This window comes from Zea mays, chromosome 9 (assembly GCF_902167145.1).
Source record: "Zea mays cultivar B73 chromosome 9, Zm-B73-REFERENCE-NAM-5.0, whole genome shotgun sequence".
NCBI lineage: Eukaryota > Viridiplantae > Streptophyta > Magnoliopsida > Poales > Poaceae > Zea > Zea mays.
The window spans coordinates 161,758,464-161,780,115 of NC_050104.1; the positions used below are offsets into that span (position 1 = coordinate 161,758,464).

Consider the following 21,652-nt stretch of genomic DNA (forward strand, 5'->3'; position numbering starts at 1 on the left):
GCCCTAATAAAATTAGTTAGTTTGTTTAGATGGATAAGTATCAGTTAGTTTGTTTAGATGGATAGGGATAAGGAGTTTGTTTATATAGATAAGGATTTGGTTTGTTAAGGTATTAAATAAGGACGACTGCTATCTCAGCCCTATAAATATACCCCTTCAATCAATGAAAGATTAAGCAAGCAAATCATCTTGCTCGGCTTCCCCCTTTTCCTGTGTCTACTGTTCACCGCGGGTACTGTAACACGCCCCTTCCAGCCAGCAGCCCAAACACCGTGGTCCAGAGCCTTGCCCTTCTCCTCACCACTCATACCTTCTTAGAAGCCGCAGCTCCAACAGAAGAATGCGAGGAAGGAATTGGGTAGGAACGTGTTGCTCATTTGGAGGAGCAACAAAGAGGTCTTTAGTGATGTGGAAGTGTTCATAATCAAAGCACTTTGGGAATTTCTTACCTAAAATAATGTCGAGGGGATGGATATATTTAAGCTAAAAAATTCATTTTATCAATCCATATAAAAGTACAATAAGACAGAAAATAAAGGGAGCTCAGATCAGAACACGACAGTCTTCCTGAGTTCATATGGTAGGACACGAAGCTCGCAATATGACTTGATAGCCTCTGCTAAGCACTGCTTCTCAAGGTTCTCAGACTTGACAACAAAACTCTGTAACGTGTCTCGGTGAGAGACTCGTTCAACCTGCATCAAGTTAGCCGTGTAGTTTAGTGTTTACTACCAGATTCGAATTCGACACCAAAGTTAGCTGTTCTGTGAAAACTATGAATACCATCTGTTCAATGATTGGCCCAGCATCAAGTTCTGGAGTAACGAAATGGCTAGTTGCCCCGATTAACTTCACCCCAGCACTGAAGGCCTGAAAAAGTGGTAAGCCTCTTGTTCAATCATATTTTTTTAAAAGAAAAAAGAAAAAAGAAAGAAAGAAAGTAGATACCATACAAAATTGCGATACCTGTCTTGAAGGATTCCCTCCCTTAAATGAGGGAAGAAGGCCATGATGAATATTGATAATGTCTTTACCATATGCTTTTAACAGGTTTTCTGAGAGTATCTGTCCCAAACACAAACAGCGAGATTTAAAAACACCAAGAAGATCATTCACCCTGAACTAGGGATAGTAAATAAAATACTTAGAAGAAGAAAAAGGAAAAGATATATTTACCTGCATGTATCTTGCCAGCACAACAAAATCTGTACCCTGGATCAATTCCAAGATCTCTTTCTCTCTTTTGTTGGCAGGTGCGGTGGGTAAGTAGTGGTATGGGATTCCATGCCTCTGGAGAAAACGCCGTACATGATTATCTTGTGGTCTATCATGGTTGCTGTATACAGTGTATATATATGTGATGTGAATGAGAGGTGTTTGCTAGAGGAAAGGAGGCTGACATAACAAACATGGATTACCTAATGACACAATTAATGTGTACTGGAAGCCTGCCTTCTTGCCATCTATAGAGCAAATCGAACAAGCAGTGGTCCTAGAAGAGGAACGGTATTGGTACATACATAGTGACTAGATAGAAATAGGAGAATGGCAACCAGAGTTATTATTATTAGGATTAAGCAAGTAACCTACCTGCTTTGATGCGAGGATGGAGATGTTGTATTTGGGGTCAAGATCGGGAACTCGTACGGTGGAGGTTTGCGCATTGAAGCAGCGGGAGAGATTGAGGAAATCCTTGTGGAGCTCATGACGCGGCCAGAGCCTTGGATTGTAGGTAAACTCACTGCCAAACAAACCGCCAAGGAAGGGATTATTTCTTCATTCCAGTCGACGCTGCGCTGGGCACATACCTGCGGGAGTAGAAGACGGGTTTGTCGTCGGGGACGAAGACGTCGACGCTGTGGATGTTGCCACCGCGGGAGGCGATGCATTCCGAGAGCTTGGCGACGATGCCAACGGCGTCCTGGGTTTTGGGAGTCAGTGAGTCGGGAACGCGGGGCGTACCTGCCCTGCGTAACAAGCAAGCAGGCAGAGCCGCAGAGGGAGGGAGAGGTACGCACGGGGCACCGGAAGAGATGGATGCCGAGGAGGTTGCCCGCAGGTACGGCGGCGGAGAGCGGCCGGCGCGCCAACGACACCATCGCATTGGATGGACGGACGGATGAGTGGGTGGGTACCTCTGACTCAGACTCAGACTGGGTGGGGGCGGTTGGTGGATGATATGGATTCCCAATCCCATTCCTTGGTAAACTACTACACCTGCTACTTGAATATGCAGAGATTCCTTCAGTTTTTTTCCCGCGTTTTAAACTGCTACACCTGCTGCTGGTGGTGAACATGATACCAGGCCAGATTGGTGAGTGGGTTAGGGGTGTTTGGTTATAGGCCCTGTTTGGCACAGCTGCTGCTTGTTGAAAAAGCAGCTTATCTGATAAACTGGTGAAAAGCAGCTTCTGCTTGTTGGCTGCTTTTAGTGTATTCTGAGAAGCAACTGAACTAATAAGCTGCTGGAGAAGCTAGCTGTTTGGCAGAACTTCTGCTTAAATTTGTGAAGAAGCTGAAAATAAGCTGTGCCAAACAGGGCCATAGAGATAAAGTTTAGCTCGTGTCATATCGAATGTCAGATTCGTGGATAGATGGTACCTAAACGAAGGGGGTAAGATCATTATCGATCCGGATTAAAAGCATGTTTGGTTCTCTGCCTAACTTGCCACACTTTGCCTAACTTTTCTGTCTAAAATTAGTTCTTCAATTTGAACGACTAACCTTAGACAAAGCGTGCGCAGTTAGCCACGAACCAAACAGGCCCTATATGTTCTTCTTTCTCCTTCTGACCGCGAAAGATTGAAAGAAAAATTGGGCGTGGGCCGTAACGTAGTACAGTATTATTATTTGGGATAATAAAAATGGACAGTTGCCACACCACCACATTTTGTTGTTGAAAGATCAATAACTAACTAACTATAGAGGAATGACCAGAAGTTGTGATCGTCATCTGATGCTGCTAGTGCTATCCTCACTCGGACTCCGACCCTATTATCTATAGAGGAATGACCTCCACATCATCGTGTTCACTCTTCTCTGCTCCCTTCTCCTCCACCTCCTCCAGCATGCTCATCTCTTGCACCGGAGGCGGGTTCACAACCGTCATGGGCACTGCGTTGTTCTCTGCAAGCCGTCCCGTCCTCTCGCGATGCTCCTGGCAGTTGGCACACCAGTGCAAGCAGCAGTGGACCATGCATGGGTCACACGGAGAGTTCTGGCCAAACAAGAGTTAGCTCGCTCTTAATTAACAGTAGTGGAAAGAGAGGAGAGTTGAGTTGAGTTGAATTGGCCACCTTGAGATGATATTTCCTCTGAAGCCCCTGGCGGAAGATGCCAGTGTAGGTAGCACATAACCACCAGCTGAACACCAGACCTTCTCCAATCAGGAATGACGTCCTCGGATCAACACCGTGAAATATCGCCGTCAGAATCGCCAGCGTGATCCCTCCTTCAACGAATACAGCATGGCACACGCAAGGAGTTGTCCAAGGGATGTCCTCCCTAACAGCCTCAACGTTGCGCCCAAACAGCACGCAGGGGCAAAACAATCCAGTTCGGCCTAGTGATTCCATACAGATATTGACAGGGAGATCATACAAGTGCTAAGCAAAGCAAACATTTGATCAGGCATTTTGGACTGAATGAATATTTTGAATCAGCATGTGTTGTCGCTAACAGAATCAGCAGACCACCATGCCCAAGTTCCAATCCAAAAGAGAGACTAGATTACATACAGGTCTCTGGGTCATCGGTGCATCCGAAGATCCCGGTGGTCCAGGGCTCGTCGGCGGGCGGCTCGTAGCTCTCGGGCAGGACCTGACCGCACTCGCTACACCTCCGGCCTTCGAGCTGCTGTCGGGCAGGGGAGTAGGGATGAGATCCAGATCCATCGGACTCAAAGGACGAGGGATACATACCCTACCCTAATGAAGAAAGAGAGCGAGACCTGCGGGACGTGAACTGGCTGGTTGAGCTCGCCGGGGCGGATGTCCTCGGCGGGGGCGTCCTGGTCCTTGGTGAGCTTGACGTAGCGTGACGGGTGGCTGCTCGTAGCATCCTCCGCCATGGTGGCCTGGGCGGATCGGAGAATGAGATCTCTCTGCTCCCCTCTGCTGCCGACCCCGGCCTTGCCTCCGTCTGACTCCTCTCATCGATCGGGCCGGAGCTTACATGAAGCACGCCGGGCCCTGATCAGGCCCAAGTTAAACATCCTCCTCGGCTCTTTTGTTTGGTGCTTATACTTGACCTAACTTTTTTAACTAAAGTTATAAAGTATTTGGTTTGATAAATAACCTAGTCTATTATCTTCTCACTCCTTACTTCTTTTTATTTGATTTATGGAATACAATAAGATGATTTATCAACACCTCATAATTAGTTTGTATTAATATGATAAATAGAATCCCACCAAATTTATGAGAAATGAGCTCATGATGCACCACTTCATCCTCAAACAAATATCCACCTAGTTTTTTAATTCGGACGATTAATTTTAGACAAAATATAACACAATTAGCCGTAAACCAAATAAGCCAGGTGGAGCCAGAACGGCAACGAGCGGACACCCTCGCCGACACCTGCGCCATAGGCATGCCTGTTAGGTTCAGCTTTTCTGAGAATCTGGCTGTGTAGAGAATCTGAGTTTCATTAGGATTACGTGCGGAGAAAGATAAAGATGTCTATAAGGCTCAGAATCTAAAAAATGACAGGTTCCTACTATTGCAACGACTCAATCGATTATGTATTTATATTGATTTTAAATGATTTTTACTTAAACGAATTTTATAGAAGCTGGCTGAAAAACTGAGCGTTTAGCAGTCTGCAGCAGCTTTTGGTTGCCAGAAGCTGCAAAAGGATGAAACAAACAAGGGTGATCTATGCCTTTATCAGCAGCTTCGGCTCGGGGCAGCTGAACCTCGCGGGCCACTGCGACCCCTACGCCAATAAGGCTGCCTCCAGCAAGGGTCTGTATACGATCCTGAACTCTAAATATAGAGATTTAGAGGATTCTTTTTGTGTCCAGCAGCAGCCTGTAAAGCGTGCTCTAAAATAGAGGAGCATTCGAGCACATCCGCTATCCCTGGAGTTCTTCTGCTGGTCCGCTATCAGGCGCTAGCAGTAGCTTGACCGTCCAAAAACAGTTGCCAGTCGTACGATCCGTACATTAGCAGGGGTAAGAGCAATAATGTTTGCTACAAAAATATTCTATTTATATAGTTGGTATGTTATAGAGGATGGACTTTAGAGTACGTTGTTGGAGACGGTGAAGATATAGAGGACGGAATATTTTAGAGAGAACTGTAAAGAACATAGAATATTCCTTTAGAGGATGAAATTTAGAGAACGTTGCTGGAGACAGCCTAACAACACCACCAAGTACGGAGGACTCATGCTGTGGTCCAAGTTGTACGATGACAACAACCTGATCTCTCATCTAATCTGGTAAGATTTTTTCGCTACGCATCATATATGTTAAGAAGAAGAAAAAGAGGTCTAAAATAGACCAAATCAAAAAACAAAAATCAAGCAATATAAATGCCACATAGATTTTCATCAAAAGAGACTGCAGATGCAAACAACACTTGTACATACATACACCTCTTAGCTAAATGTACTAAAACCTAATTCATTTGGCTCCCTCATCTATTCATAGGCGTTTTGGTCCCAGAGAGAAGGGGCAGTAAAAGAAAAAGAAAAGACAAATTGTTGCAGCTAGCTACACATAATCCCAGATTCTTCTGATGTAGTGGGTTTTTACAGAGACATCCCTACGCTTGGGTCGAATCGTCAGCATGACCTACCTGGGTTACAATCTGGCAATCTGTCTGTCGTCGCTGAAAGTAGTATCTGCAGGAGGAAAATGGTTGGTAGCAGTTGTTCTTCATTAGCAAGTACATATCGACGGATAGTAACTCATAAAAGAAACTGTGTTCTCATGGCATACACAAAAATGTCGATTCCATGGAGAGATGAGTGTTTCCTGAGCAGGCGTTCTATTGTATACCATTCTGATCGTTGGGAGCCACCTTGGTAACCAATTCGGGGCATGTGGATAGCCGCTTCAGAGAGGAGAAAAATAATGAAAACAAAATAACCGAACCTGATAGTAGCTAAAGAGATAATTGCATAAGTTCAGTACTTCAATGCAAAAGAGGAGCCATAGGATTATAAATTTAAAATAGCTATACAAACATGCTCTCACGGTTTATAATTAAGAAATCAAATAGACGTTTAGGCTGAACAGGATTTTTTGGTGCGTACATATTACTTGAAACAACATACATTTTGACAACTGGCATGCGTTGCTGAAGAGATGAGTGGCATTCCGATATTCCAAGGCATGCTTTAGATTGCTAAACAATTCTATATTAAGGAACCAAACGAGAACAATACCAGAATGCTGAGCAGCTGAGAAGGCTGCTTTTGATATACAGAGCTCCAAATCAGACATGGAGATTTCACTTCTCGGAACTTTACGCCTCGGATTGTAAGACTGAACGATAGCTAGTGCAACCCATAAAGGTGCATCCAAACTCCGGGTACAGTTGCCTTCTGCAGTAAGGATGCAAATGAAATGAAGACACGGAGGACAGGTTCTTGTCAAAGTAATCACACATGAGTAGAGTCTTCACAAGGGATAAACCGAAACAAGCATTTTCCTGCAAATGCTGAGAGGCTGTTTCGAAACCCGTGACTCAGTGAGTCAGCTCTCACCACTCCACCAGGTCTGCCCCTAAAGTAAGCTACTATAAAAGAATAGAGGCAACGTTTAGTGAAGATTTTTTTCTTGAATACTCAGAAGAGTTGCAAGTCAGTGTATTAGAGAATAAAAAGGAAGGACTGGTCCCTTACAGAGCCCCTAGGAATGAAGACCAATCCCTGCTTCCTCCTCCCCATGCCCCCCCCCCATCCCCGTACTGTTACACCTAGGCCATAGGGACCATAGCTATTGAACTAAAGTTTTTTTTTTACCAAGATTAACATAGTTCCAATGATAGTATTGCCATTCTATTTAGCAGTCACAGAAGTTCATGCATGTAAATATGGTCTAATGTGAAATGCAATAAACATAAAGGTAATACAACTCTGTGACTGTGAAGCTTGTGCTAAAAAAACTAACCATCAAGCTGAATCAAGTGAAGATCGCCCATGTGGAGATCATCAAATTCAGAAGCACGGTGATAAGCATCTGGAATGCATGTCGACAGACTAGTCAAAGCATCAAACATCCCTCCATGCCCCCAAGTCCCAGAATTATCTATGCAGCTGTGACAAAATTACAAGTTATTTAGCACAAAAAATTGGTTGAGGAAACTTAGCAAAAGTCGAAGGACAAAAGATACTGAAAATCTTTCTATTTTCTTTTCTTTATGTTTAGACAACATCTTAACATCAAGTAGTTGAAAAACTTATACAGATGCCCGAAATAATAAATATACAACACACAAACTATTTTTAGACAATGGAAAAAGAAAACACCACGATATCTGCATCCAAGACACAGCCATACAGGGAGAATATGGTAAATCATACAATAATAACTAGTTAAAGAATTCTAGGAAGAAGTAATAGCCTTCCATGAATAACATACACATGTTTTTTCTTACTAGAAATTACAAGTACCTGAATATGATGGCAGGCTTTGCGGGACAAACTTTTGAAGGATTAGTACAATCTCCATATACAAATTGGATGGATCCCGCGTCTGAAATATTCTGGCTTGCTGTGATATCAGGTTCCTTAACTGCTAGTGTCTGGTAACCCAAACTTTCCCATTTGGCCAATCTCTTTTCTTCTATTTTTTGCTTGTTAACATCATGTTTCAGGAGCTTTTCTTCAGGCGCTGCTCTTTGCCTTCCAAATCCAACTGTGGCATCTTCACTAGAAATGGAAGCCTCTTTGAACTTCTTGACCCAGGATAGGTATGCAGCTTCATTTAGCCCAGGATCAATGCGGATAGAATCAGAAGCCCTTCTAATCACAGTTCCACTGTCATCAGTCATATTTGGATTGATCTCAAATGCTCGTTCATCCTTTTCAGAAGACTCATGGCTACGCATCATGACAACCTTTTCAGACATTGTTTTTAACTTTGCCAGTTTCTCGACACTGAATGTCTCAGCAGTTATATCCTCATCGATTGTTTCTGTAGCTGTATCTGCTGGATCAAACAGGTGCAAGCCAAAGATAATTGATCTCATGTCACTAGCTTCAATTCCTGGATCTCCTCCCTTCCCATCAGTCCCGTCTTCTTCTCCAATAATATTATGGCTAAGCTTAAGTTTTCTGTCGGCTCTTCGCATTATGACCTTATTCCAATTTAAAAAGGACAAGAAACTAAGTTTTTTTATAAAAAAAAACTACTCCCTCCATTCCAAAATATAGTTCTTTCTAACCCTCTTTTTTCGTCCAAATTCGAATGAATGATAATGAATGTAGACATACATACAAACTACATTCATAGGTTATTGAATGAATGTATGTTTAGTCTAAAACGAATTCTATTTTGAGACGGAGGGAGTACTTATTCAAGAGAGCATTAGGGCTCCACCAGCAATCCATAGTCTTTACCTCTTCAATTGTGCGCTGTGACACCAAATTTATTGACAAGACATGATTCAGCTGTCCAATGCGGTGAGCGCGCTGTAGAGCCTGTTTGTCAGCTTGAGGATTCCAATCTTGTTCATAAAATATAACCTAAACCAATCATCCCAATAAGCATGGATAACATATAAATAAGGTTCATTGCCATCATTAGCAGCTGTTTGCTTGGTACTAAAAACATATTTAATTAATATAGATAAAATATTACTAGATCTCGTAGGCAAAATCATAGTCATCAGAGTAGCAATATTATCATGTTCAATGAAACTCACAGTATCGGCACCAATGAGATTAAGCCCCACACCACCTGCTCTAGTTGATATCATGAAAACAAATGCTTCACTTCGATTATCATCTCTGATAAGACCTTTTGTAGATTGAGAACTGAAATTTCTTATTGCTGCAAACCGTTCCTCAGCACGTACTGAACCATCCAGGCGCTCATAAGTGTAATTGCGTAGCTCTAGAAAATCCTATTGAAGTGATAACACAAAATAAGTGACAATGAAATGTATGCACAAGTATTAAGAGAAATAAGTCACTTATTGTGTTCGCATCACTGGGAAAAGGAAAACCTGAAGAATGTCCAGTGTCTGGGTCATCTGAGCAAATAGCAAAACACGATGTCCGCATTCATGGAGCTTCTTCAGGATAAGATCTAGGACAATGAGCTTTCCACTAGCCTGAACAAAAATGATCATAAAATATAATTTAATACCCAAGCCAGGTTACCAAAAGTCCAACCTGCTAGTTCAAATGGCCCTAGTTGGAGGCTGAGCACACGAACGCAGGGGCACTTTATGAGCAACTTAGAATTTCCATGTTTTCGATAAGAAAACATGGCAGTATTATTTGATATGGTGGCACCACACCCATGTCTATTGTTTTACAAGGTTTGGCTAGCATCTGCCCATCTTCTCTCTTTTAAAGAAAGTAGAAACAAAAAAGGAAGAAAAGGGGGCTTCCTATTTGCCCAGTTCTAATTGCATTTTCACTGCTAAACCACGAAGCCCGTAAGACACCTGATAGATAGACTGCATTTAATCCTCTAATGAAGCATACTAACCTGAATTAAATGTTCCCCTTCCACATAAGGCTCAGGTTCAATGCCACTGAACAGATATGGGTGACTGCAAACTTTCCTCAGTTGTATAACCTTATGAGAATTTAGAAAAACAAGAAATGAACATTAAATTTATTTTTCCATGCATTAACTCTAAAAAGCAAGATAAGAGTCAAAACAATATAACTTAAGAATAAATTAACAAAATAAAAAAGAAGTTTTTTGGATGGGATTGTAGTTGGTTGTCCCCCCCCCCCAATTCTTCCCCCTCCTTGGGAGAACAAAGATGGCCCTCTAGAAGACTGACATGAAATAACAGAGTACCAATACTTGCACTGGAAAAGGAAATCATTTAACTGTTTTGCAAAGTTAAGAACGTTTGCCATTCAAAAAAAGGTTAAGAAAGTTTTGAGAGGATTATGAACATGCCATGTGATATGAATCATAACTCGATTAAATACTTTTTTTCTGCTACATGCACATTAATAAATAATTAAGGGAATGATAAATCTACATATTATGAGTTACTGCAGCAGAACATACAAAATGCTTGTTCACAAGAAAACATAGGAAGAAAACAAAATTACAATGTTTTGCAAAGACTGGTGGCGAGATGATCCTCTAGCAAATGAAATAAGTGTTGGCAGCTCTTTCCGCAACACTGACATGTAAAGCTTCTTTTGTAACTGTGTCAACGGCACCATCCTGTAAAAATCATTCACAACAGATTAAGAAGATACAGAGGGCAATAGCACAAAGAAATGGGAAAATATCCACCTGAAGCAAAGAACCATACACTGTTAGCTCAGTTAGTGGAGGCAGCGCCAGAATTCCACTCTCGATTAGTAAAAATTTTGTCCTACGTAGCATAAATGCCTTGAGTACATGTTTAATGATCTTGAATTGGCCTTTTGCTTTATTAGCTTCATCACCTGTTCAGAAACAAGATATTGACATTTCAGAGTGTAGAAGGGAATAGAATAGAGGGAATCACCGCACACCCATTGTGGGTGGGGAAGCCTTTCATATATATATAGCCAATAGCCATGCATGGAAGTTACATACATGGAAAGCTATTCCCTGTGCAAGGAAACAATCCTAGGCTATAGATAGAAACAATCCTAGGCTATACATGGCAGCTAGCCTATCTAGGGGATTACAATCAATCGCTAATCAGTCTCTAATTGATCCTGATATATACATATCCTAATACAGAGATCCAAAAGAATTGCTTTCAATGTATAGCTCCCAAAAATAAACACAAAACCAACATGAAAGAAATGATGAGTGAATAAATGGTTGGGATAACTGTTTGATGCAGGAACAATTGGTGAAAATAAATTCAAACATTTGTAAAGGCATTACAATTTTTGATTGCCATGGAAAGGCATGCTCTGGTTTTTTGTGTCCTATTAAGAGAATGAGTAGACCAAAGTATAACAGCATTAGCCATTCAGCACAATACACCTACACAAATATGATACAACACGAAGCATGAAGAAACTGTGCAAAAATTTGGCAATCAAATATACTGCATGATGCACCAAACAAGCGCAGATGCTACATCATGCATATTAGTGCTCTCAGCTAAAGTGCACAAATGTGATGTTGCTCAGAACAAAAGATACCTGGCAATTAACAAATGCTAAAAATGCATCGCTCTACAATTTCAATATAATACCTGTCAGTGATTCCCCTGCTTCCTTAAATGTAGAAAGGAACTCATCCAGCTTTCCAAATATTGAAGGCAAACAAAAGTGCATCAAAGCCCATAATTCAGAAAGATTGTTCTGGATAGGTGTGCCTGTTAGTAGTAGACGTCTTGGCATGATGAAACGTTGCTCAAGGACATTATACAGTACCTGAAAAAGAACTTACTGAGTCAAACATGGAAGTTTGTTCCACGATACCATATAAGGATAAAGACAATTTTCTATGATAAGTGAACCAAAAGGACAAAATGAAAAGGTACAGCATATAACATTTGTCATAAGCACAATTATATGTATGCCTTGGCAGGTGCATATATTAACACCAACCGACAGGTGCGTCATCAACATAGCCTTTTAGTCCCAAACAAGTTTGGGGGGAGGGGGTAGGCTAGAATTGAAACCCAACAATATGTCACCAAAAAGAGAGAGAGAGAAAGGGGAGGGGAAAAGCTTTTGAGAGCACTAAAGGAAAAAGGTCTAATCACGGTTCGGGCACATAGATAGCTTCTTTCCAAGCACTTCTATCCAAACACAACTCCATTGGGATATTCAATTCCTTCAAGTCCCTTTTGATTGCCTCCTCCCATGTCAAGTTTGGTCGACCTCTACCTCTCTTCACATTATTGCCCCGTCTTATGATGTCTCTATACACCGGTGCCTTTGGGGGTCTCCGGTGAACATGCTCAAACCATCTCAACTAGTGTTGAATAAGCTTTTCTTCAATTGACGTTACTCCTAGCCGATCGCGTATGTCATCGTTTCTCACTCAGTCCAATCTTGCGTGCCCAACCAACACAACATACGCATCTCAGCGACACTTAGTTGTTGGATATGCCGTCTCTTAGTAGGCCAACACTCAACCCCATATAACATAGAAGGCTTAAGCGTTGTCCTGTATAACTTGCCTTTCAACTTCTGTGGCACTCTCTTGTCGCATAGGACTCCCAATGCTTGACGCCATTTCATGCACCCCGCTTTGATTCTATGCTTAACATCTTCATCAATATCACCATCTCTCTGTAGCATCGATCCCAAATAACGAAAGGTGTCCTTCTTTGGTACTACCTGGCCTCTCAAGCTTACATCTCCATCCTCACTAATTGTAGTAACAAAGTCACATCTCATATACTCGGTTTTGGTCCTGCTAATTCTAAATCCTTTTGACTCTAGGGTCTGACGCCATAACTCTAGCTTTCTGTTTGCTCCTTCCTGGCTTTCATCTATTAGAACAACATCGTCAGCGAAAAGCATACACCAAGGGATATCTTCTTGTATATCCCTCATGGCCTCATCTATCACTAAGGCAAATAGATAGGGCTCAAAGTTGAACCTTGATGTAGTCATATGTTAATCGGGAAAACATTTGTATCACCGTCAGTTGTTCGGACACTAGTCACAACCTTGTCATACATGTTCCTGATTAGCGTAACATACTTTGTTGGAACTTTATGCTTATCCAATGCCCACCACATGAGATTGCTATATATTTTATCATAGGCCTTTTCCAAGTCAATAAAAACCATGTGCAAGTCCTTCTTCTGCTCCTTATATCGCTCCATGACCTGCCTTATTAAGAAACTTGCTTCCATGGTTGACCTTCCAGGCATGAATCCAAATTGGTTCATGGTGATATGTGTCATTCCTCTCAGGTGATGCTCAATAACTCTCTCTCATAGCTCCATAGTGTGGCTCATGAGCTTAATCCCTCGATAGTTGGTACAACTTTGAATATCTCCCTTGTTCTTGAAGATTGGTACTAATGTACTCCTCCACTCATCGGACATCTTGTTTGATCGAAAAATATGATTGACAACTTGGTTAGCCAAACAATAGCAATATCCCCAAGGCATTTCCACACCTCTATTGGGATACCATCCGGGCCCATCCCATTGTCCCCTTTCATCCTCTTTAAAGCTTCTTTGACCTCTGATTCTTGGATCCTGCGTACAAAACATCTATTTAAATCATCAAAGGAGTCATCCAATTGGGTGTCCATAGTCTCATTCTCACCATTGAAAAGATTGTCAAAATACCTCTGCCACCCTAGTTACCTTTCACCAAGAGTTGATCCATCTCATGCTTAATGCATTTAACTTGGTTGAGGTCCCTCATCATCCTTTCCCAAATCCTAGCTATCTTATAGACATCCTTCTCCCCTTCCTTTGTACTTAGTCTTCGGTAAAGATCATCATAGGCTCGACCCTTTGCCTCACTCACAGCTCGCTTTGCAGTCTTCTTTGCCATCTTATACCTCTCTATGTTGACCGCGCTCCTGTCATGGAACAAGCTCCTATAACATTCTTTCTTCTCCTTTATTGCCTTTTGAGCATCCTCGGTCCACCACCAAGTATCCTTAGGTTCAATGTCGCTCCCTTTGGTCACTCCAAACACCTCTGACGCCACCTTCCTAATACAAGTTGCCATCTCAACGCACATGTTGTTTGCATCTTCTTCTTCAGACCAAGCGCCCTCCACAAAAACTCTTTCCCTAAAAACTTCGGATGTCTCCCCTTTGAGTTTCCACCACTTCGTCCTCGCAATTTTGGCTTGTTTATCCCTATGGGTACTGATCCGAAAACGGAAGTCAGGCACCACAAGATTATGTTGGGGCATGGTACTCTCTCCAGTTATCACCTTACAATCCAAACAAGCTTGTTTATCTTCTCTCCTTGTGAGCACGAAGTCGATCTGGCTCGAACGATGGCCACTGCTAAAAGTCACCAAATGAGAATCTCTCTTTCTGAAGTGTTGGCTATCACTAGGTTGTAGGCTACAGCAAAGTCCAAAATATCCTCTCCTTATTGATTCCTACTACCATACCCGAAACCTCCATGAGCCAGCTCATAACCTGCATTTGTTGAACCTACATGACCATTGAGATCTCCTATGAAAAGCTTCTCATTGGTGGGTACTGCTTTGACCATGCCATCTAAGTCTTCCCAGAACTCTCTCTTCTCGCTCTCACTAAGACCAACCTGAGGGGCATATGCACTTATAATGTTCAAGACTACATCCCCCAAAACTAGTTCGACTAGGATAATCCTATCTCCCTGCCTTTTGACGTCCACCACTCCATCCTTGAGGGTCTTATCAATCAGGATATCTACTCCATTTTCGTTTGCCACTGTTCTTGAGTACCAAAGTTTAAAACCAGTGTTCTCCACCTCTTTCGCTTTTTGCCCCTTCCATTTTGTCTCCTGGACACATAGGATACTAACACGCCTCCTGCTCGCTGCATCGACTAACTCTCTTAGCTTACCTGTAAGGGACCCTACGTTCCAACTACCTACACGGATCCTAGTCGGCTCAACTAGTTTCCACCCCTCGCACCCGTTGAGACAGATGTGAAGACCCTTGCACATTTGTCACTACACCCGGACGCCGATGTAGCGCGCCACTAAGGAAGCGACAACCCGATCCTTGCTCACTTGACACCGCATCTAGATCACAACACGACACGCCACCAAGGGGTGGCATCCCGGCCCTTTCCCATTTAACACCATACCCGGGTTCCGATATGGCACGTCGCTAAGAGAGTTAAGCCCCAACGGATTTCTATTGGGTTTCATCTCCATTTTAAGTGGCTAAGTTTTTATAGCTGGCTCGCCACGCCTAACACAACCCTCCTCCTTATACCTAGACTTGGGACCAGGCTATGCTGCACCAACATATGCTGAGACAACACAGGTGCCTAATCAATATAAAGTTAACAGTTGGGTTACATGCTCAATTGAAATCTAAAAGTGCAGACCAATGCTGATGAACAAACATAAAATTTGTAATTTGTTTGCTGTGGAAGTGGCAAATAATTGAATGCCAAGAAGATTATTTTTTAGCATTTTGATGATTCTAGCCCTCACAAATATAGGTTGTACCTGAACAGCTGAAACCTGAAGTCCAAAAATTACTCATCAAATATGAATATTTCTACTTGGTGCCAGGTCATAGCTATTCTTTAGTTATTTCTCAAAAGCAATCTGAATAAGGTCATAGTTATGGGGGTGGTAGTCGCCACAGTTGTCTTCATACTCAACAGTTACTGACGAGGAGTGTTGAAGGGAAGATGTCGTATGAAGACTGGTATGATATAGCCTCTGGTTCAAGTCATCACCCAATTGGCCTAAAGTGGATGTACAAAGTGAAGCATGATGAGCAGGGCGTCACCGTCAGGCACAAGGCTCGGATTTTCCCAAGGGGTGCATCCAATCCAACAGCCAGGGGTGTTTGCTCCAGTCACAAGAATGGAATCTGTATGGATACTACTTGCTATTGCGGCACAAAGGGGTTGGCTTGTGCATCACATAGATGTCAAGTCAGTGTTCCTAAATGGCGAGCTCAAGGAGGAGGTGTACATCTGGCAGCCGCTGGGCTTTGTCACTACTGGGAACAAAGCAAAGGTCCTATGGCTAAAGAAGGCGTTGTACGTGCTTCACCAAGCGCCACAGGCATGGAACCCGAAGCTGGACAGCAGCCTGCATGAACTCGGCTTCAACAGGTGTGTCAGCGAGCATGGGATGTACCCCAAGGGCGCCACAACATCATGTGTGGTGGTCGAGGTCTATGTCGACGACCTAATCATCACTGGAGCAAGGCCAGCGAACATCAACGTGTTCAAGGAGCAGATGTGCCATATGTTCTAGGTGAGCGACCTTGGTCTCTTGTCCTTCTATCTCGGGTTGGAGGTCAAGCAAGGGCGCGACTCCAACATGTTGAGGCAAGCGGCATATGCGCGCAAGCTATTGGAGAAGGCGGGAACCCATGCCACATGCTAGTGGAGGTACGACTGAAGCTCTCGATGAAGAGCTCAACATCGGAGTTCGATGTGACAATGTACAGAAGTTTGGTGGGGATTCAGCACTATATGGTCCATACCAGGTGAGACTTACGTTTTTTCTCGAACCCGCAAGAGGATTGTGTGTTATATTAATAAGAGAAGAAAAATATAGAAACAAGGTGGGGTGGGGGTAAACCCAGCAACCACCGTAGGAACTAAACAACTACAACATGAGCCATAACAGACAACCCAAGGAGCCCTCTGGCTCCTGCAGCACCCCATTCATAGCACTCCATGGAGATAAGCTGCAATATACTACCAAGATCGTTGGATCCACAGAAAGAATATTGAAGACATTGCTCCTCGCCAGCTTGCAGCGGTGCCAAAAAGGATTAGGAACAACAGAACTGTGCTTGAGGCCTTGACAGACAGAAAATGGTTAACTGATATTAAAGGGGCCTTGACAGTAGGTGTCTTTGCCGACCTACTTGATCTCTAGGATGAACTTCAAAATGTCCAGCTTCATCCAGACACGGAGGATAAGCATATTTTCAGGTTCGCTAATGATGGAATTTATTCAGCGAAAGCAGCGTATAATGGCCTCTTCATCGGGTCGACCATGGCTAAGTATTGGGATCTAATTTGGAAAACCTGGTCCCCTCCCAAATGTAAATTCTTTTTATGGCTTGCTGATCTTGGAAGATGCTGGACAGCAGATCGTCTGCAGAAGAGAGGACTTAGCCATCCTGACAAATGTGTCATGTGTGACCAAGAGCAAGAAACCATAGATCACATTTTGGTGGGGTGTGTTTTTGCTAGGAGTTTTTGGTTTCAGCTGTTGGGACAGGTCAACTTATCTGCCTTTGCTCCTGTGGTGGGAGAAACTAAAGCGATGGAATGGTGGAGCAGAAGCAGTGAACAGTTGCAGGGAATTGCTAAAAAAGGGCTCAATTCCTTGATTACCCTTGGGCTTTGGACTCTCTGGAACCATAGAAATGGATGTGTTTTTGATAGAGTTACACCTAGCCTGGAGGGGGCTATTAGAAGAGCTGAAGAAGAAATTATTATTTGGAATTTTGCGGGGGCCAAGCATCTTGCCCTTATTACAGCTCCCATTCCAGGTGTCATGTAGGGCTCTAGTAGAGAGTCCAGTAGGCCTTATTTATTTTCTTTCTTCTTTTTCTTCTTTATTTCTTTTTTCTGTTGTGTTTGTATTTGGTCTAATTTTAGACCCTTCTTCTTAATTCAATGATACGCAGCTCTCCTGCGTGTTCGAAAAAAAAATATACTACCAAGATCAGTGTGACACACATCAAACACACATTGATTCCTAAACTTCCACAGCTGCCAGGCAATGAGGATGATGATAGTATTCATCCCTTTTCCTTGGGGAACACCTTAATTATTCTGCCCCACCAGGATGCAAAACAACTGTATGTGGCTTGGGGTGCTAAGACTGCGAAGCTAAACTGTCAGAATAAAGTGACCCATACCTGCCTGGCAAACACACAAGATAACAAGAGGTGATGGATTATTTCAGCTTCCTGATCACACAAGGGACAGACTGAAGGGTGAGGAAGTCCCCTTTTAGCAAGCCTGGCAGTTGTCCAACACCTATTATTGATCCCTTGCCACATGAAAAATCTGCATTGGTGGGCAACTCTTCCAAATCAATTTTCATGGGGCAAAAATGATGACTTGGGGGAGGCATCCATGAGAGAAGCACCAGCGGTGTTATCTTCTTCCTAGGACACATGTCTCTGTCATAGCAATCTCAGAAGCAAAAGATAGTGGCCCTCTCAACTTGCGAAGCAGAGTATATGGCGGGGGCGGCTAGAGCATGTCAGGATGTGTGGCTCGTGCGATTATTGGGGGACATCATTGGCATCAAGTCCAATCACCACTACTGCTGAAGATGGACAATCAGTCCACAATTGCACTCAGCAAGAACTCTAGTCTTCATGATCGAAGTAAGCACATCGACACTAAATTCTATTTCATTCGTGAATGTGTGGAGAGACATGGACCATGTGAGTACTAAAGAACAGCTTGTAGACATTCTGACAAAATCACTTGGCCGTGCACGGTTTGCTAAAATTCGTGGCAAAATTGGCATCATCAAGGTCAAATAAACCGAGATATGCTTAGGGGTAGACTGTTGCATAATCCATCTCAGTTTATTTGTTTCCTTCTTAATTGATAGCTAATTTATAATTGATTGATTAATTCCCTTTCTTCGCTAATCGATAGTTGATTGGATAGTTTCCTTAGCTAATTGATTGTTGATTGGTGTCGTGAAGGTTGTGAGCCTTTGTAATTATGTATATAAACAGATCAATACAATACACCTATTGCATCGGTAAAGTTTGGCAGCGCCAAAAAACTTAGTGTGTTCTTCCAGTGTTCGTGTTGAGTTTTGTGAACGTTTGAGTGATTCAAAGAGCATCTTCTTTGTCTTCGACAAGGCACGTTGGCAAGTAAAAGGCTACAGCAAAGATGTTTTTTCACTTACAGCACTGAAATTTGAGCTTCCATGCTATTTATAAACAAACAAATAACCCCACATGACGCACAAAAATGAAGGTAAGTACAAGCTTCTAGTACTATGGTACCAAGAGCTGCTCGGTGACAAAAGAGCAGTACCAGGAAAAAGCTTTGCACACGGCAGTCATAAGCATAGAACTAGTGATGAAATTGAATTTCTAAAATTCTCAGGTGATTACAAAGATTAAGTGTCTGCTCACACTGGATGGATTTTTAAGACGTTGAGCTTCATCAATAACTGCATAGTGCCAGGGGATTTGTGAAAGGAAATCTTGATCCATCAAGGCTATGTCATACGTTGTCATGAGCACATCAAATGGTAATTCCTGTTCCGGGCAAAAAAATAACAACGAAAGATGTCACACATATTGATGGGAATCATGGGATACACATACACCTAAGGAATATTGAACCAAGAATTTTTTCTGTAACAGAAGAGCATACAAAGGATCGAGATGATGTGGAAGCTTTCTGTACATCTTCATAGATGGTCCTCCGAAGGTCACGGCGGTGAAGCTTACCACCTACATACTGCATCACCCTGAAGGAAGGACAGAATTTACTGAATTCTGACAGCCACCCATCTGTGACGCTTAGAGGACATAAGACCACTGCACGGGTAAGCTTACGTGATCAAAATTCAAGTAGTAGCACGATAAAATCCAATGTAATTAAAAAAATAAAAGAAATCACTTGTAGGATACGCACGAAATGGTCCAGGTGCAATACGGTGGATCTTGAGATAGCTCAATAGAGAAATCGCTTGTAGGGTTTTGCCAAGCCCCATCTGCCCATGTGGTCAAAGGCCCATAAAATTGGATAGCGTGAGAAATATGGTATGGAAAATCAGTTATACATGGATGGAAGCTTCCTAGTCTCCTAGAGTGGTTTGATTTGATCGAATGCAGAAAGATAGTGTAGGATTTGGCGACTTAAACCAACGTTTAATTAACAATAAGCAAACATAGACTGACCACGCAGTAGAGATTTATTTGTAATAAAAATATCAGTTTTTTAAGGCGGCGCCCTTAGTTTTGCTGCTGCTGTTCTTTTTTTTCTCAATTTTGTTCTTCCAGTGTTAAGCAGGTGGTAAAAAAATACGACTAAAATTAAAAATGAGGAAGATATATAAGAGAAAACAAGGACGCGGTATGCAAATGGAATGAAATGGCGAAAGGCCAGTATATTCGCGGGAGGGGGTTTCAGTTGCGGACATCCCGAGTCCGGCAGTGGTGTGGTAGTAGGGGGGGGGGGGGGGGGGGGGGGGGGGGGGGGGGGGGGGGGGGGGGGCGGATGAAAGCTCACCTCATCACCTGCGAGCGAACGGAATAGACATAGAATGAGAAGCCAGCGCTGTAGGCTAGCAATGGGAAGGAGATGGGGGAATTTTGAGAACGTACCGAGTACGACGTTGACGCCGAGGCGATAGCGGCGGATGAGCCAGGCGACGCCATGGAGCTGGTGCGGCTTGAGGTCGGCCGTGACGCCGAGGTCCGGGAGGCGGATTCCTTTGTCCTGGGCGTCGGCGGAGAGGACAAGGTCGGCTGCCGCGAGCAGGCGGCGCTCGTAGGAGGTTGCAGTCGCAGCCATGGGGGGACTGTGGCTGTGGGAGGGAGGAGACTTTTGCGATTATGAAACGCCGCGGATGTGGCTTCGACGAAATGGAGGTGTTGGCGAGGGTTTCGACGATATGAAAAACCAGGGGAAAGACTCCACTCTGAAATAGACTGACAATCGATATTAATCGTTGAGAGAACGAATAACTATCCTCCGTCCGCGCGCTGTTGTCTTCTCCCATCTCCTTCCCTTCTCCAGCTTGACTTCGCTCTCGCCACCGTACTGAAACCCCAAGGAGCCGACCTTCAGTTCCGGCGCTTCAAACACGACCTGAATCCATTTACTGTCCAGCACATTCAGCTTACCTGCACGCCCAGCATAGAAAGAACACATCGAAAAACCGATCAGATTACACAGTTGTTGAATGGATGTGCAGCATGTGCCCAAGAAACCGGCTCCATGGAAAATGTCTGGCCTACCTTTCAATGACACTGCGCCCTCTAGGCCAAAGACGGAGAACGACACCTTGTTCCTGACCACGTCAGGCGCTTCCACCGCCTGGACCATCTCGTCGGTTTTGAATACCAGGCGGCCAAGGGCGTCCGGTAGAGCCCGCCCGGCGAGGTTGGCACCGAGCAGTACACAACCTCCCATTCTTTTGGCAGTACGAATAACCATCCTCCGTCCGCCCGGCGGGGACTTGACGGGGTCATCTATGCAGTACTTCCCCAGCTGCAGCGCGACCTCAGCCACTTCCTGGTGCCCATCTTTTGGCAGCAGCACTTCTCGGTCAATTCCCTTCACCTGTCGATCGGCACAATATGTATGTATGTAAACAGCGTCTGAAGAAACCAAGATTCACGCAACAAACGAACTAAGCGAGGTAGCAGAACCAAAGCAGAAACCATGAATCCGGGAATGGGGCAGGAAGCAACAAGCTACTGACGCTAGGTACCAGCAGGGCCTCGGTACGAAGCTTGCGTCCGGCGCTGAGGTTCTGCAGATTCCCAACAGCAGGTAAATGGAGAATGAAGAAGAGATCTCGGATGGAAGGAAGAGAGGGGAACAGGGAGGGAAAAACCACTCCTATACCAGGCAAGGAGATCTCCCAGGCAAGAGGCAAGATCGGCGAGAGAGAGAAGGGAAGGAGACGGCAGAAGACAACGGCGCGCGGACGGAGGATGGTTATTCGTTCTCTCAACGGCTAGTATCGATTGTCAGTCTATTTCAGAGTGGAGTCTTTCCCCTGGTTTTTCATATCGTCGAAACCCTCGCCAACGCCTCCGTTTCGTCGAAGTCACATCTACGGCGTTTCATAATGGCAAAAGTCTCAGGAGGGAGGGGGTCGAGCGGGAGCTGATTTCCTGCTGGGCATAGTCGCATAGACTTCCTGGG

General features: G+C 43.7%; 3 protein-coding genes across 14 annotated transcripts; all 3 read right to left on the minus strand.

Moving 5' to 3' along the window:
* Positions 1–481: 481 nt before the first annotated feature.
* Positions 482–2,121, minus strand: LOC100286111 (formyltetrahydrofolate deformylase). The gene is given in 8 exon segments (NM_001158999.1): positions 482–695; positions 784–870; positions 967–1,065; positions 1,177–1,336; positions 1,419–1,492; positions 1,591–1,741; positions 1,809–1,921; positions 2,019–2,121. Coding segments are annotated over 8 exon segments (912 nt in total). The 5' UTR covers positions 2,100–2,121; the 3' UTR covers positions 482–548.
* Positions 2,122–2,802: 681 nt separating this feature from the next.
* CNR6 (Cell number regulator 6) lies at positions 2,803–4,255 on the minus strand. 2 transcript variants are annotated; one of them, XM_008660315.4, is made up of 4 exons: positions 3,950–4,255; positions 3,738–3,855; positions 3,297–3,562; positions 2,803–3,217 (listed from the first exon to the last, which is right to left on the minus strand). In XM_008660315.4, the coding sequence occupies exons 1-4, from the start codon at positions 4,067–4,069 to the stop codon at positions 2,999–3,001; spliced, it is 723 nt and encodes a 240-aa protein (XP_008658537.1). In that variant the 5' UTR covers positions 4,070–4,255; the 3' UTR covers positions 2,803–2,998.
* A 1,259-nt stretch (positions 4,256–5,514) lies between these two features.
* Positions 5,515–21,426, minus strand: LOC103639629 (probable helicase CHR10). 11 transcript variants are annotated; one of them, XM_035962780.1, is made up of 19 exons: positions 21,350–21,416; positions 20,737–21,254; positions 20,101–20,622; positions 20,006–20,013; positions 19,409–19,487; positions 19,145–19,311; positions 18,901–19,026; positions 11,352–11,532; positions 10,467–10,602; positions 10,258–10,375; positions 9,674–9,763; positions 9,183–9,290; positions 8,880–9,080; positions 8,575–8,700; positions 7,627–8,312; positions 7,124–7,269; positions 6,286–6,555; positions 5,948–6,062; positions 5,515–5,850 (listed from the first exon to the last, which is right to left on the minus strand). In XM_035962780.1, the coding sequence occupies exons 3-19, from the start codon at positions 20,288–20,290 to the stop codon at positions 5,772–5,774; spliced, it is 2,826 nt and encodes a 941-aa protein (XP_035818673.1). In that variant the 5' UTR covers positions 20,291–20,622; positions 20,737–21,254; positions 21,350–21,416; the 3' UTR covers positions 5,515–5,771. The 11 variants fall into 11 exon arrangements, 10 of the variants coding, with proteins under 10 accessions (XP_035818673.1, XP_020399593.1, XP_008660597.2 ...); XM_020544004.3 differs by having other exon boundaries at positions 6,397–6,555; positions 18,880–19,026; positions 21,350–21,415; XM_008662375.4 differs by having other exon boundaries at positions 6,397–6,555; positions 21,350–21,413.
* Positions 21,427–21,652: the final 226 nt, after the last annotated feature.

Coding starts and splice junctions, on each gene's coding strand:
- LOC103639629 (XM_035962780.1), bottom strand. CDS start 20,290: ATGGCTGCGACTGCAACCTCCTACGAGCGCCGCCTGCTCGCGGCAGCC. Junction 11,533..18,900: donor GTCTTAAAAATCCATCCAGT/GTGAGCAGACAC, acceptor GTTCTTTTTCAG/GTACTGTATAATGTCCTTGA. Junction 8,313..8,574: donor CACAGCGCACAATTGAAGAG/GTAAAGACTATG, acceptor AATTGGAATAAG/GTCATAATGCGAAGAGCCGA.
- CNR6 (XM_008660315.4), bottom strand. CDS start 4,069: ATGGCGGAGGATGCTACGAGCAGCCACCCGTCACGCTACGTCAAGCTC. Junction 3,856..3,949: donor AGCCAGTTCACGTCCCGCAG/GTCTCGCTCTCT, acceptor CCTGCCCGACAG/CAGCTCGAAGGCCGGAGGTG. Junction 3,218..3,296: donor AGAGGAAATATCATCTCAAG/GTGGCCAATTCA, acceptor TTGTTTGGCCAG/AACTCTCCGTGTGACCCATG.